Below are 21,419 nucleotides of genomic sequence, written 5' to 3'. Positions count from 1 at the left end.
AAAGTCGACTAAAAAGTTAAACTAACATATTCTTCGAATAAACGTCATAATCAGCTTTTAAAAGAGAAAGTCACATATGGACATAGGGTTTAACGTTTAGGCAAAACAACTTTTCAACGGTTAAAATGAAAACAGTGTCTCGTCACGTGATCAAAGGTCAAAAGTTTTGCGGGAACCAACCATGGATGTATTAAGAGAAATCAACATGGCGAATGAGATGACATCTACAACACCGGACGCGGTGCAATGTCCCGTTTGTTTTAAAGACTTCAAGCCTGCCACAATTAACGGACACCTCGACGTTTGTCTGCTAAAAAGCGTTACCGACAGCAGTCCGTCAGCAACAGACGAAAGCGAACCTCCTTTAAAGAAATCTCGCAGTAGTGCGGAGACTGGACCAGCCAGCCCCGGTGTCAACAACACTGTGGCCAGCTCCTCATCAATGGCCGGTGCACCGTCGTCTGCGGTGTTTTCTCTGTTTCAGACCAACAAGAGTAAAGGTTCAGTCCAAGGTGAACGGAACGAGTTAGTTTCAAGTACACAATCTCCTGTCAGCAAGGGAGTTAAACGTAATTTGCTGGGCGAGGCAGAACCAGGACCGGGTACAGATAATGTGAAGAGCCAGCCCTCTGGATTAAACGGACAGAATTTGAAGACATCCACTGATTTATCACCACGGACACTGCTAACTATAAACACGCCTCTGGCGGAGACCCTGAGACCAAACACGCTGGAGGAATACTTTGGTCAAAATAAAGTCGTGGGCCAGCAAACACTCCTCCGGTCACTTCTGGACTCCCAGGAAGTACCATCTCTGATCCTCTGGGGACCACCGGGATGCGGAAAGGTGGAGTGGTGACGACTTAGACTGAAGCATCCATGATGCAGCATCACCTAACGTTACCCTTAACTAATGTCCCTTCGGTGTTATAATGCTTGATTGTAGGGCTGGGCGATATGGAGAAAATCAAATATCACGATATTTTTGACCAAATACTTCGATATCGATACCGCAACGATATTGTAATGTTGACTATTGGTGCTTTCACAAAATATTTACACAATGAGATTTTTGATAAATAATCATCAGTAATATGGATATAATGTCTGAGTGGGTAAAGGCAAATAATAGAACAGTTACAACAGTCTGGTAAGTTCAGAAAATGACATCACTTTACTGTAATGCAGCCTTTAAAACCAGGAAAAGACAACACTTATGTCATATTACGATATCCAAAATCTAAGACGATATCTAGTCTCATATCACGATATCGATATATCGATATATTGCCCAGCTCCACTTGATTGTAGCTTTCTCTCAAGCTTTAAAAAAAGTGACCTTGTTTAAAAATCCTTAAAAGTACACCAACTTTTCTTCTAAAAATCAAGAATCTATAAATATGCAATTCATTTTTCATTTCAACTACTACACACATGTCTTTACTAAAAGTACTAGTACTAGTGCACTGGAGATTTAAAGTTTCACACGTGTATACATACTGGACAACGACTGGTCTCCAAACTGTAATGATACAAATCATACTTGAATGTACAGGTCTTAAAGGTAATTACATTGCTTAATGATTCAAATTGCTGTCAGATTTTTTTCAATCAACTAATCACTTCGCTATAGTACAGTATAACAAGCAGTTCCTATAAGCAGTACTCAGGTTACAGGCTCCAGTTTGTGCCAGTGGTAGTAGCATAGATTTGTATTGCTCTTCCCTCTCTCACACTTGATAAAGAGAGAGTTGAAACATTTACAGCATGTTGAAAGAGTAAGTCATTTCTTCTCTGGCTGCCAGGTTGTTACTTGCAACTGTTCTTTGTCAGAGCTGAATACGGCATGTTAATGACTTCTTAGGTATGCCAAGCTACTGGGGTGGATTGTCGTACAGCAGTTTGCCATACTTAGACTTTGTCGACATGCTTTAGTAACACTTTTATCTCCCGCTGTCAGTTGTCTAACAGCGCTCATGTTTCACAATTAAGGCCTTTTAAAAGGTTATTTTTGGAGCTTGTATTTATGAGGATGTTAGGATAATTATTTATCAAAGAATAGACAGAAATCACTGAAGTTCTTCTCTAACAGAGGCGCTCAAAGGTAGATGCAATTATAAGACCTGGGAAATTAAATGACTGGCTCAAAAACTGCAGATTAAAGATGCTAAATATGTGCTAATAATTTATCCCATTTAGATTCCAAAAGGCATTGCATGTGTTTTAATTATATTTTGTTTTTGTATGTGTTTTGTTGTCTTTCAGACCACTCTGGCTCACATAATTGCCAGCGCCAGTAAAAAGAAGGGAACTGCTCGTTTTGTCACTCTGTCTGCCACCAGCGCGTCCACCAATGACGTCCGAGAGGTGATCAAGCAGGCGCGGAATGAGCTCCGACTGTGCAAGAGGAAGACCATCATGTTCATTGATGAAATTCACCGCTTCAACAAATCCCAACAGGTGGAATATTAAGCCAGAAAGACGTTCTCTGATCAGTGTTTGTACTGTAGGCTGCAACTGCAAAATCCAGCCAGTGATTGTATTTTTCTTGGATTTCTGGGTCAGATAGTTTTTCTTCCCTTTATTTTTAAGAAGATTGATACCACTCTCATGTCTGGCAGTTAAATACAAAGCTACAACCAGGGGATGGTTAGCTTAGCTTAGCATAAACACTGGAAGCAAGGGGAAAGGCTAGCCTGGCTCTGTCCAAAAATAAAAATATTGTCCACAGCCTATCTTAACTGCTCCATTATGAGAATGCGCGCTCACTCAAAATAAACACTCAGTCAATCCCCTCTCAACCAATACCCAAGCTCCTTTATTTGATTCTTGGAAAATGTATATTATTATTTGTGAGTCAGTAGAAAAGGATATAATAGATTCTATTTTGTTTCTAAAACTGAATGTGTCTACAGATAATTCATTGTTTTTATTTAATTTTAGAACATAAATCACGAGTTGCACAAATAATTTTTCTGTTCTAACATTCTAACACATTCACAACATTTTAAATAGGTAAGGTTTAAGATTTGGCTTCTTTTTTCAGTAAAAATGCCAGCATGTAGTAGCTTATTTAGGATTGTACTGCTTTCTATTCCTTAACCTTACAGACGGTTGACTGTAGAAAACAATATTTAGACTTTGTGTAGCCTTGTGTTACATGACAGTAAATCTCTATAAGTCAGCTAGCCAGGAGGCTCGGTCAATAGTAGTGAAACATACACTTACTCTTGATATCTTGTCATTTCAGAGGTGGTCATTGTTGTTTTTTCCTCCCATGTTTGTTTTGCTCTCTTCTTTTTCCCCACTCTGTGTGTGTAACTGTAGGACACTTTCCTTCCTCACGTGGAGTGTGGGACAGTGACTCTGATCGGGGCAACCACAGAAAATCCGTCCTTCCAGGTGAATGCTGCCCTGCTGAGCAGATGCAGGGTGCTGGTTCTGGAGAAGCTCTCTGTAGAGGCGATGGGCTCAATCCTGGACAGGGCCGTGGCCACACTGGGGATCAAAGTCCTGGGACGAGATCCAGCAAATCCCAAAGATCAAGACCAATCAGATGGTCACGAGTAAGTGAACCCCTGGTGACCAAACCCTTTAGTATCACACATCATGGCCGGGTGTCACCAGACAACCTAAAATCCTTTGGTGGAGTGGAAGGCCTGTTGTTAGATAATATATGGGAGGAGTGTACTAGTAGTTGTTGGAGCAACAGCAATCCCTTCAGCTCTGGTCTGGTCTGATATGTTGACAGAAAAGAATTTGCATATGAGTTGTAGACAGTAAGACAGCTCTTAACTGCTGGCTGCAGTTATGTGATGATTATAAACTCCAGAGATATGATCAAATATTTTTGTCAGATTTTTGTTTGTTTTGGATTCACTGGAATCTAGGCATATAACATATTGCGAGATGAAAGGGTTAGCAAGCTAATTTAGGGTTTGAACCAGAATGAAGCTGGCTCACTTTTATCCGGGATAAATCACCATAGTAACCTGTACTACACAGCTTAGAACACAATTACAAAATACACTCTGTTCCCAGTTTATTACTGTAGGTACACCTACCTAAAGTTAATACAACATACAATATAACTGTCCTGCAATAAATGCTACCTTCATGAAAGTTATAATGTTCAGTTTCTGTTTCAAGTGTTTTCTAGAGGTGCTTACTCAACTTCATGATCATTTTGATGGCTGTAGCTTGTGTTGGAACTGTTGAATTGTATTGCGTTACACTAACAGTTACCATTTTGTTCACCCTATTTATCAAATAAAAAACAAAATAACAGAAACACCTCATTGTATAACCCAATAGAGAAACTGGCAACTGAGTGTATATTGTTCATATCTATTTTTCAATTTTATAACTCTTTTATACTCAGAATTTCTGGATAGACACCAATACTGTATGTTTCAAGTCTAATGTACCTTTTCCTACACATTTATAGTGTTTGTTTTTTTTGCTGTAATTGGAGAAATGTTTTTGTTAGGCAGTTATCAGAGCAGACTGAAAATTGTTGAAGTGCTAGCATTTAGGAATGCACCAGGGATATGGATGATGTGTCCTGTGCATACCTGAAGAGAGCTGCCCATGGGTCAAATTTTGTCACCATTTGAGGCACTTGGGTTTCTGAGGAGCTAAAAAGAGTGGCATCCTCCAGAGGGCTCATCAGTAAAGGACATTTTGAGATGAGGATGATAAGAAGTCCCCAGCAAGCATATCTGGTGTAAATGTCTGATTTTCTTGGTGGATTCCTAGTAACAAACTGATTATCTGAGTACGCATCCTTGAATTCCTTCTTTCTCATGTGTAATATCATTCTGCAGTGACCTTATTGTCAGACTAGTTAAATGAGTAGAAATACTCTTAACATTAATATTTAGGATGAAATATATGTTATTGTTTGTATGTGCTTCCTTACAAAAAAAACAGACTATATTTTAAAGTGTTGACACTACCAGTACAGTACATCTGATATACATTATTGTTCTCCTAGGCCAAAGATTTTCATTGAACAAAAAGCTCTGGACACCATCGCCTACCTTTGCGATGGCGACGCGAGAGCAGGACTCAATAGTTTGCAGCTGGCTGTTCAGGCTCAGGTGAGCTCGGCTCGGCCCAACCCATCAGGAAAAGATGGTTCTCAGGAAATCCTGGTGAAGGAGGACCACGTCAAGGAAGGTCTTCAGAGGTCCCATATTCTCTATGATAAAGCTGGTAAGCCCAGATGTCCTTGTTTTGTCAGTTTTACAGTTGGTACTAACCAAAGGTAACCTCTGTAAGTAAACCCCAATGATTTGAGAAGTGGTTTGTGCAACTTTAGGGCACCATAGATTTACCAAAGTAACTTCTAAAACATGTGCTTCCATGCAGTTATGTTCTGTTATTCTTTAAGTATAACTAATAATGGCTAAAACTGTTAAACACTATCAGAGAAAAAAGATTCCATTTTTTATTTTTTTTTATTTGGCTATTGTTTAAAATGTTTGATTAGCAGCTAGCAAGTTAAAATAGTTGTTTCCTTTTTTATATTGAAATCTATTGCTTAATACCTAATTTACTTGGATGTTGTGGCAATTATGGGCCACAGCAGTAGTTTAAAATCTTTTTTTGTTTTGACTTTAGGGAATTCCTTTTAACATTTTTTAATCTCTAATAGAAAATAAAAATTCAGGGAAGCCTATTGTTTGCAAAATCCATTTTTACAGTTGTTTTAATTTTAAAAATGTGTAATGACAGACTATCCTTGTTCAGAATATACCCGAATGTATGAAATGAATCTGTAATTTGGAGAACGTGTTTTTCAGATCAGAGGACATCTGTCTAATTTTGAAACACTGACTCATCACTCAGCCCATTTAAAAAGGATTCATGCAATAGTAGGCCTGGGACAACGATGGCTTTAACAGAATCAAGAAGCGTGTTTTAGGATTATAAAAGAGGGTGTGTCACACAGTTCATGAAAGTATTTCTGCACATTAAAACACTGCTACATATTTTACAAATCCAAATATTGAGATCTTCTCAGCAACACCTGCCATCAATATCTTCACTTTAAATAACATCTAAATAACTTGAGGTCTTGAACTTTACAGCCCTATCATATTACAGTCTAGAAACTGTGTTCCCTATCCTGTCACAGGGTTTCATATGAAATGCGTTGAATGATAAGAGATAAAAAGAACTCTCAACAATGCATGCAAACCTGGGGGTGTTTATAGCAGTGCTCACGGTTGCTTAGGAGTGCCATGTATTACACAGTACACACATTTAAATAGAGCCCCAGTGTCCTTACAAAATTATATATAAAACTATGACTCTGCATAAGATTGGTATGCTGTACATTCATAAAACTAGAAAGTACTAGGATTTGTTTTTTTCTTATCTGTGATAGCTAATTAATGTATAAAACAAATGTGTATTTAATGTTTTTATCCTAGTTACAATATTTATACTGTAGTTTCAGCCACTGCAATCATTAACACTTCCCCACCCAGCCCCCTCTCCCACTCCCACTCACTGTTTTCCTCCACTGTCCATCAACGCTGTCCTGTTGCATAACACATCAGCTGTCCCAAAAGATTGAGATGTTCTGTTCCCTGCTTTACAGGGTGATGAAACTGTCCCTCAGCTTAACAAATGACCTTAATGGAGACAGTATTCTTCCCTTCATTATGGCTTTATAAGGTCTGATCAGTCTTAATGTTGCGTGTTTCTTCAGATCATTGAGAATATTTGGAAAACGGTTGATGAAATGCCACCTGAAGAATGATGGGTCTTCTTTTCATGTATTTGTGTGTTTGTGTGTGTTACTCAAAGGTGAAGAGCATTATAACTGTATCTCAGCGCTGCATAAGTCTATGAGAGGCTCCGATGAGAATGCGTCTCTCTACTGGCTGGGCCGCATGCTAGAGGGCGGTGAGGATCCTCTCTATGTGGCTCGCAGATTGGTCCGCTTTGCCAGCGAGGATGTCGGTAGGTGAAATGATTCATTATATCATCTCTGCAGTTATTCATCTACTGTGTTATGATCATTCAATACGCAGCTGCCAGCTTCTAAAAATGAGACCACAGCACTCTGGTTACGCTATAAGGTTTAGATGATATTTTACTGATCATGTTTGTAACTCTGCATGGCTGTGCAACATCATTAAGATGGTTGCTCTATTTGAGATACAAAAAAGACTGTCTCTTTCTGACATCCCAAATCCCAGCTCATAACCAGCTAAATACGTTACTTCGTTACGTATTACGTTAAATACGTTACTTCTTTTAAATCTTATTAAGTTATTAATTTACTGTTTTAACTTTTCATTCTTTGTTTTATCAATTCATTTTTCATTCATTCACTTGTTCTGTTAAGACAGCAGTTACGTGTAGATTTATGCAGTTTCATTTTTTTGTATTTTATTAGTTTATTTGTCAGGGACCATGCACAGTTCAGGCCCTGTACCAGAGTTAGCTATACAGCTAATTTACATCTGTGCTCCCTGGGCAAGGGAGATAAAAAGACAATATAGACAATACAGACAATACTATCAAAAACAGATAAAAACTCAACAACAACATGTGACAAGCATTACTCATACATAAACGAAAATACAAATATACATTCCAAAAAAGGTAGGACATTTTAAAACTACTGACACTATTATGTGTAATGTAGTTGTATTTATTATGCTTTTATTGTATTAGTTGCAACAGCTTCAACAGTAAAAGCACTTTTTTACCATTGTTTGGAAAAGTAAAATATGAATGAACAAAGTTACTCGTAGCAGTTGTAGTAGTAATAGTGATTACTTGTACAGCACTTTCTCAATCACAACAGTACCGTAATGTTGTGTGAGAAACTAAACACTTTCTTTAAATAGCCTGACAGTTGCCTATTAAAATGTCCCTAACCATTATATGGGAAGGGACACATAGGAACACTGGATGGAAATAGCTTGTACTATTTTATTGCAGGAGAGAAAATACTTACTCAACTGAATGCTTAAAGAGAAATGAGAAAGAGAAGACTTTGAGCCAGAAAATGTATCCTTTAATGCAGTCCGACTGGGCGTCCTCCGTCTCTTGTCCCATGTCTCTCCCAGGTATGGCAGACCCCTCCGCTCTTCCTCAGGCTGTGTCAGCCTTCCAAGCCTGCCACTTCATCGGGATGCCTGAATGTGAGGTAGGCTTACCTGACCAATCAGTGATAGTTTGGAGTCATATCAACCTACCAACTTACAATGGCTACTACATACAGCTTACATCCCACTGTCTTTACCTCTGTTACTGCTCAACAGGTGATCCTGGCTCAGTGTGTTGTCTATCTGGCACGAGCACCCAAATCTGTGGATATCTACAAGGCCTATGCTAATGTGAAGGCATGTTTGAGGAACCACAAAGGCCCTCTGCCCTCTGTCCCCCTGCACCTTCGCAACGCCCCCACCAGGCTGATGAAACAACTGGGCTACGCTAAAGGCTACAAATACAACCCAGCCTTCAGCGGCACCGTAGAGCAGGAGTACTTACCTGACGAGCTGCAGGGAATCGACTTCTTTACCTGGACACCTTCAGACCCATGAGGATCTGTTGCAATGCTGCAACAGGTTAGAAACCAAGGCAGCTGAATGGAATCAATCCTCTCAAATGATCAGTTGTTAGGGTATGATCTCAGTTTATGTAGCTGCTGATCCAAATTGAAAGTTACACTTAGTGTTTTTACATGTCTTTTCATTAATTGATTGTTCGCAGTAAACCATCAGTACTATCATTTTCCATTCAAATGTATCTCCAATTTGACTTTAGTTGGCTGTTTTCGAACACATAAAGGATACACTAACCATTTACAGTACTTCTAGATATGTTCATAAAATAAAGTCCTTAATCTGTTGAAATAAATAATAAAATACAAAGTATTTGTATTTCCTTAAAAGATAATCCAATGTTCACAATGGTAAATATGTATATGTTGATTTATCCTTTTAGCGTTGTCAAATATTGTTCAAACTAACTCAAATGTTTGCTTCTTTATGTCATGAATGCTATATTTTTTATAATCTGTATATATTTTGATGAAAAACTAGACAAATATAATATTAAAATGTCATTATACAGTTTATTGTCCAGTCACTTCTTCGGTTATGGAAACTTCTTCAGTTTTGGGCCGTGGTCTGAAGGCAAATAACACAAGATTAAGTTTGTACATTTCACAAAAAAAAGCATATATTACATGGTTGCTTAATGCAATTTACTGTATTTAGCTTCCCTCACCTCACTGATCCAGGGGATGAAAGTGGCCACACAGGAAGGAGGGTCTGCTGTAGTGTCGTTGCCCAAGGACCACCAGCTAAAGAGGAAATTACATGTTAATAACTGAGCATTTGAATTGTATTTAATAATATATTTGTTTTACGTAATAATGCACTACTTCACCCCACATGAGTTGGGTGTTGGTAGACTTGGTGGCAGGTCTTACAGTAGAGACGACCCTAGCCTGTGACATAGCAGGACTGGTTGTGGGCGAGAGTAGAACCATGCTGTGGCAGGTAAGTTGGCTGAACCTTGTCATTGATAACTGAACTTTTCTTTTTTCTCTCTATCTCTATCTATCTATCTATCTATCTATCTATCTATCTATCTATCTATCTATCTATATATATATATATATATATATATACACACACACACAAATATACACTCACCTAAAGGATTATTAGGAACACCATACTAATACCGTGTTTGACCCTATCCTATCAATATGGGCCAACATTTCAGAAGAATGCTTCCATCACCTTGTTGAATCAATGACACAAAGAATTAAGGCAGTTTTGAAGGCAAAAAAAAAGGGATCCCCCACACCATTACACCACCACCAGCCTGCCCAGTGGTAACAAGGCATGACGGATCCATGTTCTCATTCTGTTTCCGCCACATTCTGACTCTACCATCTGAATGTCTCAACAGAAATCAAGACTCATCAGACCAGGCAACATTTTTCCAGTCTTCAACTGTCCAATTTTGGTGTGCTCGTGCAAATTTTAGCCTCAGTTTCCTATTTTTAGTGGAGATGAGTGGTACCCGGTGGGGTCTTCTGCTGGTGTAGCCCATCCGCCTCAAGGTTGTGTGTGTTGCGGCTTCACAAATGCTTTACAACTGAAAATGCTTTTCAGTTGTAACGAGTGGTTATTTGAGTCAAAGTTGATCTTCTGTCAGCTTGAATTAGTCGGCCCATTCTCCTATGACCTCTAGCATCAACAAGGCATTTTCGCCCCCCATGACTGCAGCATACTGGATGTTCTTCCTTTTTCAGACCATTCTTTTTAATGCCTAGAAATGGTTGTGCGTGAAAATCCCAGTAACTGAGCAGATTGTGAAATACCAGCCCGTCTGGCACCAACAACCATGCCACGCTCAAAGTTGCTAGATCACCTTTCTTTCCCATTCTGACATTCAGTTTGGATTGTCTAGACCTGGACCATACCCCTAAATGCATTGAAGCAGTTGCCATGTGATTGGTTGAGTAGATCATTTCATTAACATGAAATTTAACAGGTGTTCCTAATAATCCTTTAGGTGAGTGTATATGCTTCTACATTTTAAGACTGATTTCCAGGTTTTAGGCAGGAGGAACTTTGTATTCTGTTATTGCAGCACTAATTAAGAGAGAGTATTTAAAATAAATAATTTGTAAAATATGGTTAAGGTAATCTGGTTTTGCTGATGGGCCATTTACAGGATCTCTGGGGTAAATTAATTGAGGGGTTTAGAGGGGTTTTGAAATGTAGATGTTTTAAGGGGTTCTTAATAAACATAGCGTGGAATAAAGAGTTAAAGATGCTGTAGGTAGGATTGTGAAGATCCAGGACTTAGCCAAAGAATTTGAACATCAACAACTTGTCAGTCCCTCCCCACCTTTCTGCTAGAGGCCAAACGGTCTCCTAAGTCCCTCCCCCCACAACGTAAAATGAATGTGTGTGCATGAGCAGTGATTGACCCCCCCCGGATTGGTGTAAATGAAGAGGGAGCTGTGGATTTTTGCTAATTGCACTACAGGCTGGAGGTGGTGCCAGAGGAGCTGGATTCTTTTTTTTTAATTAACTCCTTTATGTAGTTCTACTGGAACATAGGGTCAGTTTCAGCAAATATGACAGAAAGTTAGTTTTACAAGTCTTACCTACTGCATCTTTAATATAGCCGGAAATTGATAATTGAGGGATTTCACAAATATTCACAATGTATGTCATGCACCCCTTAAAATCTGCTTTTCATCAAGGTATTGTCAAACATTTCAAATTAATGTGTAAATTAAAGGGAAAGTCATGCACTGCTTTCGATTCACTAAAATTGTTAATGAATACAGCTTTAAAAATCATATGTGGGTAATTATGGAACAAAAGGAACAAATATTCCATATTGTGTAAATTAGGAGAAAGTCAAAAACTATTTAAATTGTTAACTAAGGGCGTTTGAATCTGTTTTTTAAAATGTTAAAGCTAAAGCTTTTTTCGAATTAATTAAAGATTATTGAATATTATTTTAAGTGAGTGCTAGCACTAAGAGAAGATAGATTTATAAATAAAATAATTTACCCTCCTCGCCAAAGTGTGCCGCTGGTGTCTGCTTCAGCGCGATGCCCAGAAGAAGAAATTGTAGTTTAAAGATGGCGCTGCCCGGTGCTTTACTCGTGCGGCTCAGAGCGCTGTGTAATGTTGTCAAATGTGGTCATACGGGAGGCAAAACAGCGTCCAACTGGAGCAGCGAAGTGCGGTGGTATGGGACAAAAGCACGAAGCTGTCAGGAACAAGGGACATCATATTTACAGACTAAACGAGGTGAGTGAAGAGTTAGCAGTTAGCCAGTTTAGCTAACAGGTGACCACTCGCAGCAGCGCCAAACCTCAAGGACATCCATCGTGTAAAAACACAACATTCGTGCTGGTATTTTGGGGTCTATTTCTTTCCAGTTTACCTGAGTTTAGAGTGCAAATAAAATATCGTTGACCTTGCAGTGTGTGTGACCTTTGTTTTATAACTTTTTAGAGAACGTGAGCCCAAATCTCCTGAAGGAGTTTCCAGATCCTAAAGGTCTATTGAATAACACCCTCTCCCGTTCACTGGGAGTCAGCGACCTTTCCCAGCTCATCCAGTACAGCTGCACGGAAAATGCGGGTGTCAAGGTAAGAGCAAAAGTCATAGAGATGGGGGTGGTTTCTGGGCACATCATGTCCATTGAGAGCTTATGTCTCACATAATGATGCTTCCCGGTATGTATTTTTAACTTTGTTCTGTAGAAAGCCACTGTCACACTGCTGTGGCCCTGCAAGATTGAAGAGGAGGGGTTTGCCTCCAAGAAGATCGATGCAGAACGATTTGCTGCAGCTGCTGCTTGTTTCAAGCTCAGAGTAAGCTACATTGACCTCAGACTGTATAAACTATAGACACCATTTCCATTTTGTCTTACCAGTCTGTAGTAATATTTGATCTCTTTTCGCTCTGTCTCTTTCTTTGTGTACAGGAAATGGGTGTCATTGGTCCAAATAATCAGCTCCCCGGGAGGAGAACTGGCAGGGTGACGGGAGGGCTACAATCACACCTTCATGATAACGAGGAAGACTCATTGACAGAGAATGTCCTTGTGTCTAGAGCGAAAGCAGATGAACGAAACCAATGGCTGCCTTCCAAAGAAGACCACTCCAACATCTCTGAAGCTCTTTCCCTCTTTCCACAACCTAAATCTCTCCTCACTAGGGTCATCCAGGTGGCCACGTCATCCAACAGAATCAGGGTTGGTAGAGCTTTACCCTTTTCACAATAAAAGCTAAGCTTGTAAGTCCTGTATTCTAAACTGTAGGGCTGGGACGATATGCTTATTGTGATTTTCATTTATTGCGGTTTGACAGTATTGCAGCTTTCTTTTCCTTCTCTAACAAAACCAAAAGTTAAAAAACACTTACAGAGACAATATATCATGAGACATTTCTAAAAACTGTTTTCTAAGAAGAATGCACATCACAAGTCAGTCAGTCAGTCTGACAATTAATTTCATTTATAAAGAATTACAATTACATAACATGGATTTTTTTTTTTGCATGTTCTGCTTTCGGTCAGAAAGCGGATTTGATGTAGTACCGTATAAACAGAAAATATTTAGGTGAATCATTGGTAAAAAAGAAGGGAAAAGAATAAATTTAAAAAATTGACTCAAAAAAGCGGGCCCGGGTTCGACTCCGACCTACGGCCCTTTGCTGCATGTCATTCCCCCTTCTCTCTCCCCTTTCATGTCTTCAGCTTTCTTATCAAAATAAAGGCCGAAATGCGCAAAAGATTATCTTAAAAGAAATCCCCACCCATACTAAACTGTATGTCATCCATATATTTACAGGAGCTAATGCAGTTCAGAACAACAGGAGGAAAGCTAAAGAAGTGTGACCTGACTCTGCACTGGCCAGAAGAGATGACGTTCTCTGCCACAGCGAGCAACCGAGTGACCGCCGAGAAGAGAGCTGCAGCTCTTGCCTGCATGAAACTGAAGGTGAGGATAACTTTGTGGAAAAAAAATATATATATTATACCTTTTTTTTACCTACATGTTTGGAGCTTTGTTAAAACATGCATCACGTAACCTGGTCCAGGAGCTGGAGCTGCTGGATAAAGACAACAACCCGCTCAGTCATGCCAAGTACCACCTAGAGAAGGTGAGGGAGGCTGGAGAGCGAGAGAGACGCCCTCTCCCCCTGGAAGTTCCAGAATACCTGAAGGGACACATGAGAGAATACCTCGCACAGGTAAGTCTTTACCTCATGTATGGACGATGGAAGAAATTTTCTTATTTGTAAGTGCACTACATGGCCAAAGGTTTGTGGACACAGGGCCGGCGATTGCTATAGGCGACCAAGGCGATTGCCTAGGGCGTCAAAAGTGTTAGGGGCGCCGTGTCGTCCTTAGGTCTACTTTTCATTAATAATAGAATTAGAACGACAAGCGAAATAAAACCTGTTCATTAAACATGATCATCCTAGGGCGCCCCCTCAGTCACACGTTTACTTGTCAACCTTTCATTACGCGACGTTTCCAATCTACGGGTCAGACTTAAACACACGGAGCTCTGAAGCAGACCTGTGCGTCCACTCTCGCTGTAGAAATAGAGACGAGCAGCGGCACAGACACGGAGCTGCTGCAGGTTTATAATGGACGCGCTCTGCTGTGGGTATGCTGCGGCAGATGTGTCCCTATTTCTGCGTAGTATTGTTTCCACCTCCGATGTAGAGCAGCGTAGACTATAGCCACTTCCCTAACCTGTCTCATTCAGAGACCAGCGTCCCAAACGGGGCTCTGTGTCTGTCAGAAGGTCTGACATCTACCGTATCAACAGAGCAATCATGTAATGCACAGCAGACTATGGTGCAGATGGATTATTTTCTGAAATATAGTGACTTTATTCTTGTAGTAGCCTATTGTATTATCACTTTATTTTTCTCACAATATCACAACTCCTCCAAACCTCAGAACACAGATGAGATGTACTGTATTTTGAATGTGCACAAAGTTTTGAAAATGAGCAGAAATCTTGCTCAAAGACATCTGAAATATTACAGTCCAGTGGTTTATTAATTCATTAAAATGAATTAATGTATCATTCAGGTGAATAATTTTAATATGCACATTTAAGGAGGGTACTTCCTCAACAAAAGAAACAAAAGTGGGAAGAGTAAATGATGCCTAGGCTTCATGTGTGCTGACTCCGATATAATTAGAAACATCGATCCAAAGGAGAATAAATGGATGAAAGCAATACAGAATGCCTGAGAGCCTTACTGCAAAATATTCCATGATGTTTTTATATTTGGATTGTAATCTATGTTTCCCTTTAGATAAAGATATTTCCAGTATAATTGATTCAGAAAAAGGTAAAAAAAAAAAAAAAAAGAGAAAAAAGTGCATAAAAATTCACTAGAATGCAGGAAATTAAGTATTTAATGCTCAAAATTTTCAGGGGGTGGACCCCCAGACCCCCCCATCATAAGTCACCATGCACACAAATCTGGAAACAAAACACTGGCCTTTGGTTTGCCAGACCATTTATGATTATACCAAATGTTAGTGCCAACTTACATGGAAGCTAGAAACTAAAATGAACACACATTGCTACTCTATCGCTGACACAGTGCTGTGGAGATCTGACAGTGCGAGACGGGGGGGGGCGCAAAACTCAGTCTTGCCTAGGGCAACCAAAGGGCTAGAACCGGCCCTGTGTGGACACATAATCTGTGGACATTTGACTTGGAAGAACTAAGCTAAGCCTAGCACAGATCCTGGAGCTAATCGGTTCCAACTAGCCTACTGCTCCGAATAAGTGACAAAATAATGCCAGCATGTTCCTATTTACATGTTGTGATTTGTATAGTCACAGCGTGTACAAATAACAAGATCACATGAGACACAGCCATCTTCTAACTGTATACAAACTGGGAACTATATTCTCAGAAAGGCAAAGCATGCTACTTGGGCGGAGTGATTTGCTAGCAGCACCTGAAGCCATGTGGTGAGGAGCAGAGAGTTCGCCTGGAGTTTGCTCAGAGTTGGAGTAATAGAGTGAACAATTACTAGATCGTAAAAGCATAGTGACGCATGCCTTTGGTGTGGGTGACCCGGGTTTGATTCCCACCGCGATACATCAACCAATGTGTCCCTGAGCAAGACACTTGACCCCTACTTGCTCAGCTAAATTACATGTAATGTGCTGTTGATGGGTTGCGTGTTGCATCGTATATCGGGTGAGACACGAAATACAATCCAGGCCATCAAGTTTGAGTAACAGATCCTGTGATCATGTGTCCGAAACCCTGCTAAACAGTTACTACTACAATACTATAAAACGGGATGTTGCATCTCAGGAAAGTTAATACAGCAGCAATTTTTTTTGGAGACATTCAGTCTGTTGCTGTTACATTCAGTTCAATGTTATGTCAAAACAAACTCCTCATCTTTATAACAGTACCCGGTGGCAACAGAAGTACAGAAGCTTTGGGAGGAGGAAGAAGCGAGAGGACAGCAGACAGTGAACCAGGAGGATGAAGAGGAAGAGGAGGACTTGACAGATGCCATTACAGGCAGGCCGTACAGGCCTCTGTCTGAACAGGACGCCCGGCGGCTCAGCACCCACCTGCAGGAGAAATGGGAGACAGCGAACCCTGGGCTGAGTGTGGAGCTCCCAGTCGATGCCCACCGTGAGGACGTGATCTCGGCAGTGCAGTCGTCCAGGGTGGTTGTGATCGCTGGTGAAACGGGATGTGGGAAAACGACACGGATCCCCCGCTTCCTGCTGGAGGAGTGTGTGAGAAGTGGTGAGGGGGCTGAGTGCAACGTCCTGGTCACCCAGCCTCGTCGGATCAGCGCCGTGTCCGTGGCCCATCGTGTTGCTCTTGAAATGGGTCCAGCTCTAAAAAACTGTGTGGGATATCAGGTAGATACAAGTTTATAGTATACATGTGTTTATTTACTGAATGTTCGTATTTTGTCAATAACAAGCGACAATCTGCTATATCCCCTAGAGGGAGCACCTTGTGGTAGAGAGACATGGTATATAGGCGTATGTGTTAATACAAATATTCCTCAATCCTGAGCATGAACTTCTGTATCCTAACTATTGTGCAAAGACTGGAGCCACAGACTGTCCACAGCCAATAGGTCAGGATGACCTGGACCCACCATTCATTTGGACTGGTAGATCAGAACGGTTTCCTGTCCCTATTGGGTATACTTTCCAAAAACTGTTTTCCAACGATTCCATCTATTCTGTGCTGGTGGCATAAAAGTAGAGATTGCAGAAATAGCAAAATCTTTAACCCAGATGAATGGTACCTTGTCTACCTTTTGGACTGTTGGCACCCTAACATATTCCAAGATGTAAAATAGAAATGTGACTAGTAGACCTTTTGTTATGCTATTGTTGTTATGGTTATTCACATCAGTGGATAAATCTGAATATTATGTTGTTGTTGTTGTTGTTTTTGTACAGGAATTAAGTAATTATTTTCTGTGCATAGGTGAGACTTGAGAGCCGACCACCAGAGCAGAGCGGAGGAGCCTTACTCTTCCTCACAGTGGGTGTTCTGCTGAGGAAGCTGCAGTCGAACCCGTCCCTGAAGGGAATCAGCCATGTGGTGGTGGATGAGGTTCACGAGAGGGACATTAACACGGACCTGCTGCTGGCTCTGCTGCGCTCCAGCTTAAAGGAGAACCCTGACCTACGAGTAGTGCTTATGAGCGCTACTGGGGACAAGCAGAGGCTGTCCCACTACTTTGGGGGCTGCCCAATTGTTAAAGTACCTGGATTCATGCACCCAGTGAGGGACCGATACCTGGAGGATGTGCTGAGAGAGATGGGACGCCCACTGCCAGTCCAAAAGAGAGTGGAGACAGAAAAGCCGGTGAGACTGGAGTCTGTAATGTGTTCCCACTTTAGTATGTCCTGTGCATAAGTTTTTCTCTTGTCCTGTGTCTAATGACTTCATATTTTATCTCTTTTTAAGGGAGGAAGAGATGATGTTGCACCAGATATAGATTTAATAGTTGATGTAATCGAGCACATTGACAGACGTGGAGAACCAGGTAACTAACGGACTAACTCTCCCTACTCTCGCCCCATGTTTTTATAGCAGTGCTTAAAAATTCTTTCCCCTCATGCTTTAGGTGCAGTGTTGTGTTTCCTCCCTGGATGGCAGGACATCAGGGCTGTTCAAGAGAAACTGGAGGGGAGGCGCCACTTTTCCTCAGGCTCACAGATGATCGTACCATGTAAGGGAGCACAGACGGATTAAGAGACTGGTCTTTTGTCGTCCAAATGTAGAGATCGGATTTACGATTCATTGTCCCTTTTTTTTTTTTTTTTTTTCTTTAGTGCATTCTAGTTTATCAGTAGCAGACCAGCAGGCAGTGTTCCAGCGCCCCCAAGTGGGCCAGAGGAAGATTGTCCTCACCACCAACATTGCTGAGACCTCCATCACCATAGATGACATCGTCCATGTGGTGGATGCAGGAACTCACAAAGAACAAAATTATGACCCACGGACTAAGGTCAGTTTCATCGTGAGCCATTTTAGATCTAAAAACTCTAAGCTTGTGATTTGTTGTATTGGAGAATAATCCAATCTGTTCCATTTTGGTTTTCCAGGTCTCCTGTCTGGACACAGTTTGGATATCTCATTCCAATGTCACTCAGAGAAAAGGGAGAGCAGGGCGATGTCAGCCAGGACATTCCTACCACCTGTTCCCACGGAAGCAGCTGGAATCCATGACTCCCTTCCCCATCCCTGAGATCCTGCGCACCCCGCTGGAGAGTTTGGTAGTGCAAGCCAAAATCCACAGTCCTAACTGCAAGGTATTGGGGGGGTGGAACAGTTGCTTTGGTGTTTGTTTTTTAACCTGCTATTTTGTGTGTTACTGATGTACGTGATGTCAATTTTTCAATCATCATTGTGTGTGTGTGCGTGTGCGTGTGTGGAGGCTGTAGATTTCCTATCACAAGTGTTGGACAGTCCAGAGCAAAAAGCTGTGAGAGATGCTGTCCAAAATCTACAAGATATTGGTGAGTGATGTTCAGGATTTTGTCATTTGGATATTAGTCACCTTGTGAGTGTAACTTTCAATAACGGAGTGTCAAGATTCTGTATATTTATATATGCATTTTATTTTTATATATGTATGTTAGTTATGGATGTATGTGTTGTAAATATATCACAGTTTAAAATATAGATAGTTTACACTGTGATATGTTTACAATTATTGTTTTATGATGACTGAATAAACAACCACTACTTTTCTTTAAAAAAAATAAAAATGAGTGTCAATGTTTACTTTTGTAGGAGTTCTGGACAAGACCGAAACCCTAACGCCTTTAGGAGAGCGCGTCGCCTGCATGTCGTGTGACCCTCGCCTTGGCAAAGTGCTGGTCCTGAGTGCCATGTTCAGATGTGTTCTGCCCATGCTGTCTGTAGCTGCCTGTCTGACCAGAGACCCTTTTTACAACAGCCTGCAGAACAGAGCTCTTGTTAACAAGGTGAGAACAACACTCACCTGTTGATCCACGCGGTTGTAAAATAACATACCTGACTTTGTACAGCAGCACGAAGTGCAAACGCGTAGTAATTTATCATTCAGTCTTCCTGTGTTCTTTTTGTCCCAGGTGAAAGATGCTCTGAGCGGCTCCAGCTTCAGCGACTATTTGGTGTTCATCAGAGCTGTATCGGGCTGGAGGAGAGTTCAGCAGGAGGGGGACAGAGAGGACCGGGATGAATATCTGAACAAACACTCACTGTCCAAGTTCAGCCTTCGTTTTATCAATGGTTAGTTTGAAGCGTGCACACGTGAATTTAGACCTTGTCTTAGTACATTGTTGTAATTTAAAAATCACTACTACTTTTTAGTTTTTTACGCTTCACAAAACGATTTTGGTTGTTGTGCCGTCGCGCTGCAGGTCTCATCTCTCAGTTCAGCGAGAACCTGCACGAAGCAGAGCTGGTGTCTCGCGCCAATGAGTGCCAGCGTCACACTTCTCTCTACAACGAGCACAGCAACCAAGATGAGCTGCTTAAAGCTGTACTCCTGGCTGGACTCTATCCCAACCTCATTCAGGTACATGGCAACAAAGGAGTCTAATTATAATCCTACTCTGTACAGTCAATTTCTTGCTGTGCTCCATCAAAGGTTAAAGCCTGAATTGTGAGATCTAAATATTGGCTCTTACTGTAGTAGTGGAGGCTTGTCTCAAATTGTCTCGTGGTGATGTTTCTAAGTTGCAGATATAATTTTATTATATTCAAGTTAGAGCCAGCTTTTGTTATGGGCGTCTTTCTAAAGGCTACTTTCACCTGTTTGGGTCAAAGCCAACATTAAATGTTCCAGCATCACATGGATGAAAACATTTCCTTACAACACTTTTTCTCTCAGGTGAAGAAAGGTGTTGTGACCAAAGGAGGGCGCTTTCGCCCCAACAGAACGTGTTTCCGCACACTCAGTGGGCCCGTACTGCTTCACCGCGCCACAGTGAACAGGTTTGAACGCACGCCAAAATTCAACTGCAGCAGGTTTTTACTTTAATGGTGCATATGTAAAATGATTGTGCTCCTTTTGTGTTGTAGGGGAAAAGAAGATCTCCCTAGTCGCTGGTTGACCTTCTTTAGCGCTATCCAGTCCAACGGGAACGTTTTCATCAGAGACTCTTCTACAGTTCATCCACTCGCCCTGCTGCTGCTCACAGACTGTGATCTCACAGAGACCGGTAGGACAGTTTTTATAACAAAGGCACTGTGTGTGTTTGTAGGTGCTTGGGAGAAGGATTGGAGGGCAAAAGAACCCTCATAATTGGACTGAAATACAATTTCATTTCACTGCATTATTCAATCTGACATTGTGTTCATGTTAGCCGTTTCTAAATTATATATTAATTCAATATATTCAGACTTTCATTCAATATATTCAGTCTTTCATTCAATATATTCAAACGATAGATGTATATAGAGAGAGATCTCTCTAAGGTCCTACACCCAGTTTTTACCACCTCTAAATCTGTCAAACAAATAATACAAAAATACTACTCCAATTTACAAATCGAGCAGTATTAACATCAGTGTTATTTTCACTCTTTCCTCACTTTTGTACATAGAGGTGCACGTCCTGTATAGCAAATATGTTTACCCTCTTACTGTAGATTCCCAGACTTGCTGTAAATCCTCCTCCTCTCATAAATGACTCTGTCCTTTCTCTCATGTCCTAGTGAACGGAGACCGAGTGGAAGTGTCATTTTCTGGACGCTCTCTGGTGCGCTGCGAGTTGTCAGTTGGGACCTGGGAGCTGCTGTGGGAGCTACGCACTTCCATTCAGACCATGCTCTACCGCAACCTCAACAATCCCAGAAACGCAATCACCAACTCTTCTCAAGACGGAAAGCTCCTCTCCTTACTCGTAGAGCTGCTCAACAATACAGACTTGAACCCTTTTGCACAGAACCACAACAGTGACAGTGAGGTGGATTGATGACATCGAGCACTTTCTACACATGTACGTTGGATCTGCTGGCTGGTACAAAGGAACCAATGAATGATGGTCATTTGTGTGTTGTTTTTTTACAAAGAGTCTGAGAACTTGAGTCAGTTAGTGTGTTGGACTCTTGAAGAGCAGAAATCCACAGTGGACTGTTGTATGCTATTTATTGTTGAGGCAAATGATGAACTCCTTTTGTGGTGTGAGGAAATCCATTGGTTTGACTTTTGGACTGTGGTTTATTATGGTTATCTGCTTTCTGAAAAGCAGAAGTTGAATTTTACTCAAAAGAATCATTAGCCAAAGGTCACTAAAACCGACTGCATGCAATAAATGTAATATTTATTGCAATAAATATTCACATGCCAACATGAGGAAAATGGATCCTATTGT

General features: G+C 40.9%; 2 protein-coding genes and 1 long non-coding RNA gene across 4 annotated transcripts; 2 read left to right on the top strand and 1 right to left on the bottom strand.

The window, feature by feature from the left end:
* Positions 1-9,101, top strand: wrnip1 (WRN helicase interacting protein 1). Its single transcript, XM_039816574.1, has 7 exons — positions 1-847; positions 2,266-2,460; positions 3,328-3,566; positions 4,997-5,217; positions 6,820-6,975; positions 8,094-8,173; positions 8,289-9,101. Exons 1-7 carry the CDS (start codon positions 182-184, stop codon positions 8,568-8,570), a joined length of 1,839 nt encoding a protein of 612 aa, XP_039672508.1. The 5' UTR covers positions 1-181; the 3' UTR covers positions 8,571-9,101.
* On the bottom strand, positions 9,084-11,677 carry LOC120568856. The gene is made up of 3 exons (XR_005640796.1): positions 11,577-11,677; positions 9,259-9,334; positions 9,084-9,158 (listed from the first exon to the last, which is right to left on the bottom strand). It is a non-coding gene; the product is annotated as an uncharacterized LOC120568856 (long non-coding RNA).
* Positions 11,079-21,410, top strand: dhx30 (DEAH (Asp-Glu-Ala-His) box helicase 30). Of its 2 annotated transcripts, none has more exons than XM_039816572.1 (19): positions 11,079-11,260; positions 12,027-12,163; positions 12,278-12,388; positions 12,502-12,771; positions 13,369-13,518; positions 13,619-13,771; positions 15,982-16,449; positions 17,033-17,416; positions 17,519-17,597; positions 17,679-17,783; positions 17,887-18,062; positions 18,160-18,366; positions 18,492-18,573; positions 18,851-19,044; positions 19,171-19,330; positions 19,462-19,619; positions 19,935-20,038; positions 20,126-20,265; positions 20,761-21,410. In XM_039816572.1, exons 1-19 carry the CDS (start codon positions 11,221-11,223, stop codon positions 21,018-21,020), a joined length of 3,378 nt encoding a protein of 1,125 aa, XP_039672506.1. In that variant the 5' UTR covers positions 11,079-11,220; the 3' UTR covers positions 21,021-21,410. The 2 variants fall into 2 exon arrangements, with proteins under 2 accessions (XP_039672506.1, XP_039672505.1); XM_039816571.1 differs by having other exon boundaries at positions 11,079-11,819.
* The last annotated feature ends 9 nt before the right edge of the window (positions 21,411-21,419 follow it).

Source organism: Perca fluviatilis, chromosome 11 (genome assembly GCF_010015445.1).
Source record: "Perca fluviatilis chromosome 11, GENO_Pfluv_1.0, whole genome shotgun sequence".
Lineage (NCBI taxonomy): Eukaryota > Metazoa > Chordata > Actinopteri > Perciformes > Percidae > Perca > Perca fluviatilis.
The sequence above is the reverse complement of the archived record's forward strand: the minus strand, read 5'-3'. Positions and strand labels throughout refer to the sequence as shown.

Bases quoted from the DNA above. Each gene is read 5' to 3' on its own strand.
- wrnip1 (XM_039816574.1), top strand. From the start codon at position 182: ATGGATGTATTAAGAGAAATCAACATGGCGAATGAGATGACATCTACA. The intron at 848-2,265 runs GTGGAGTGGTGA...GTTGTCTTTCAG, and splicing joins GACCACCGGGATGCGGAAAG to ACCACTCTGGCTCACATAAT. The intron at 5,218-6,819 runs GTAAGCCCAGAT...TGTTACTCAAAG, and splicing joins TATTCTCTATGATAAAGCTG to GTGAAGAGCATTATAACTGT.
- dhx30 (XM_039816571.1), top strand. From the start codon at position 11,618: ATGCCCAGAAGAAGAAATTGTAGTTTAAAGATGGCGCTGCCCGGTGCT. The intron at 17,598-17,678 runs GTAACTAACGGA...CTCATGCTTTAG, and splicing joins TGACAGACGTGGAGAACCAG to GTGCAGTGTTGTGTTTCCTC. The intron at 18,367-18,491 runs GTATTGGGGGGG...GCGTGTGTGGAG, and splicing joins TCCACAGTCCTAACTGCAAG to GCTGTAGATTTCCTATCACA.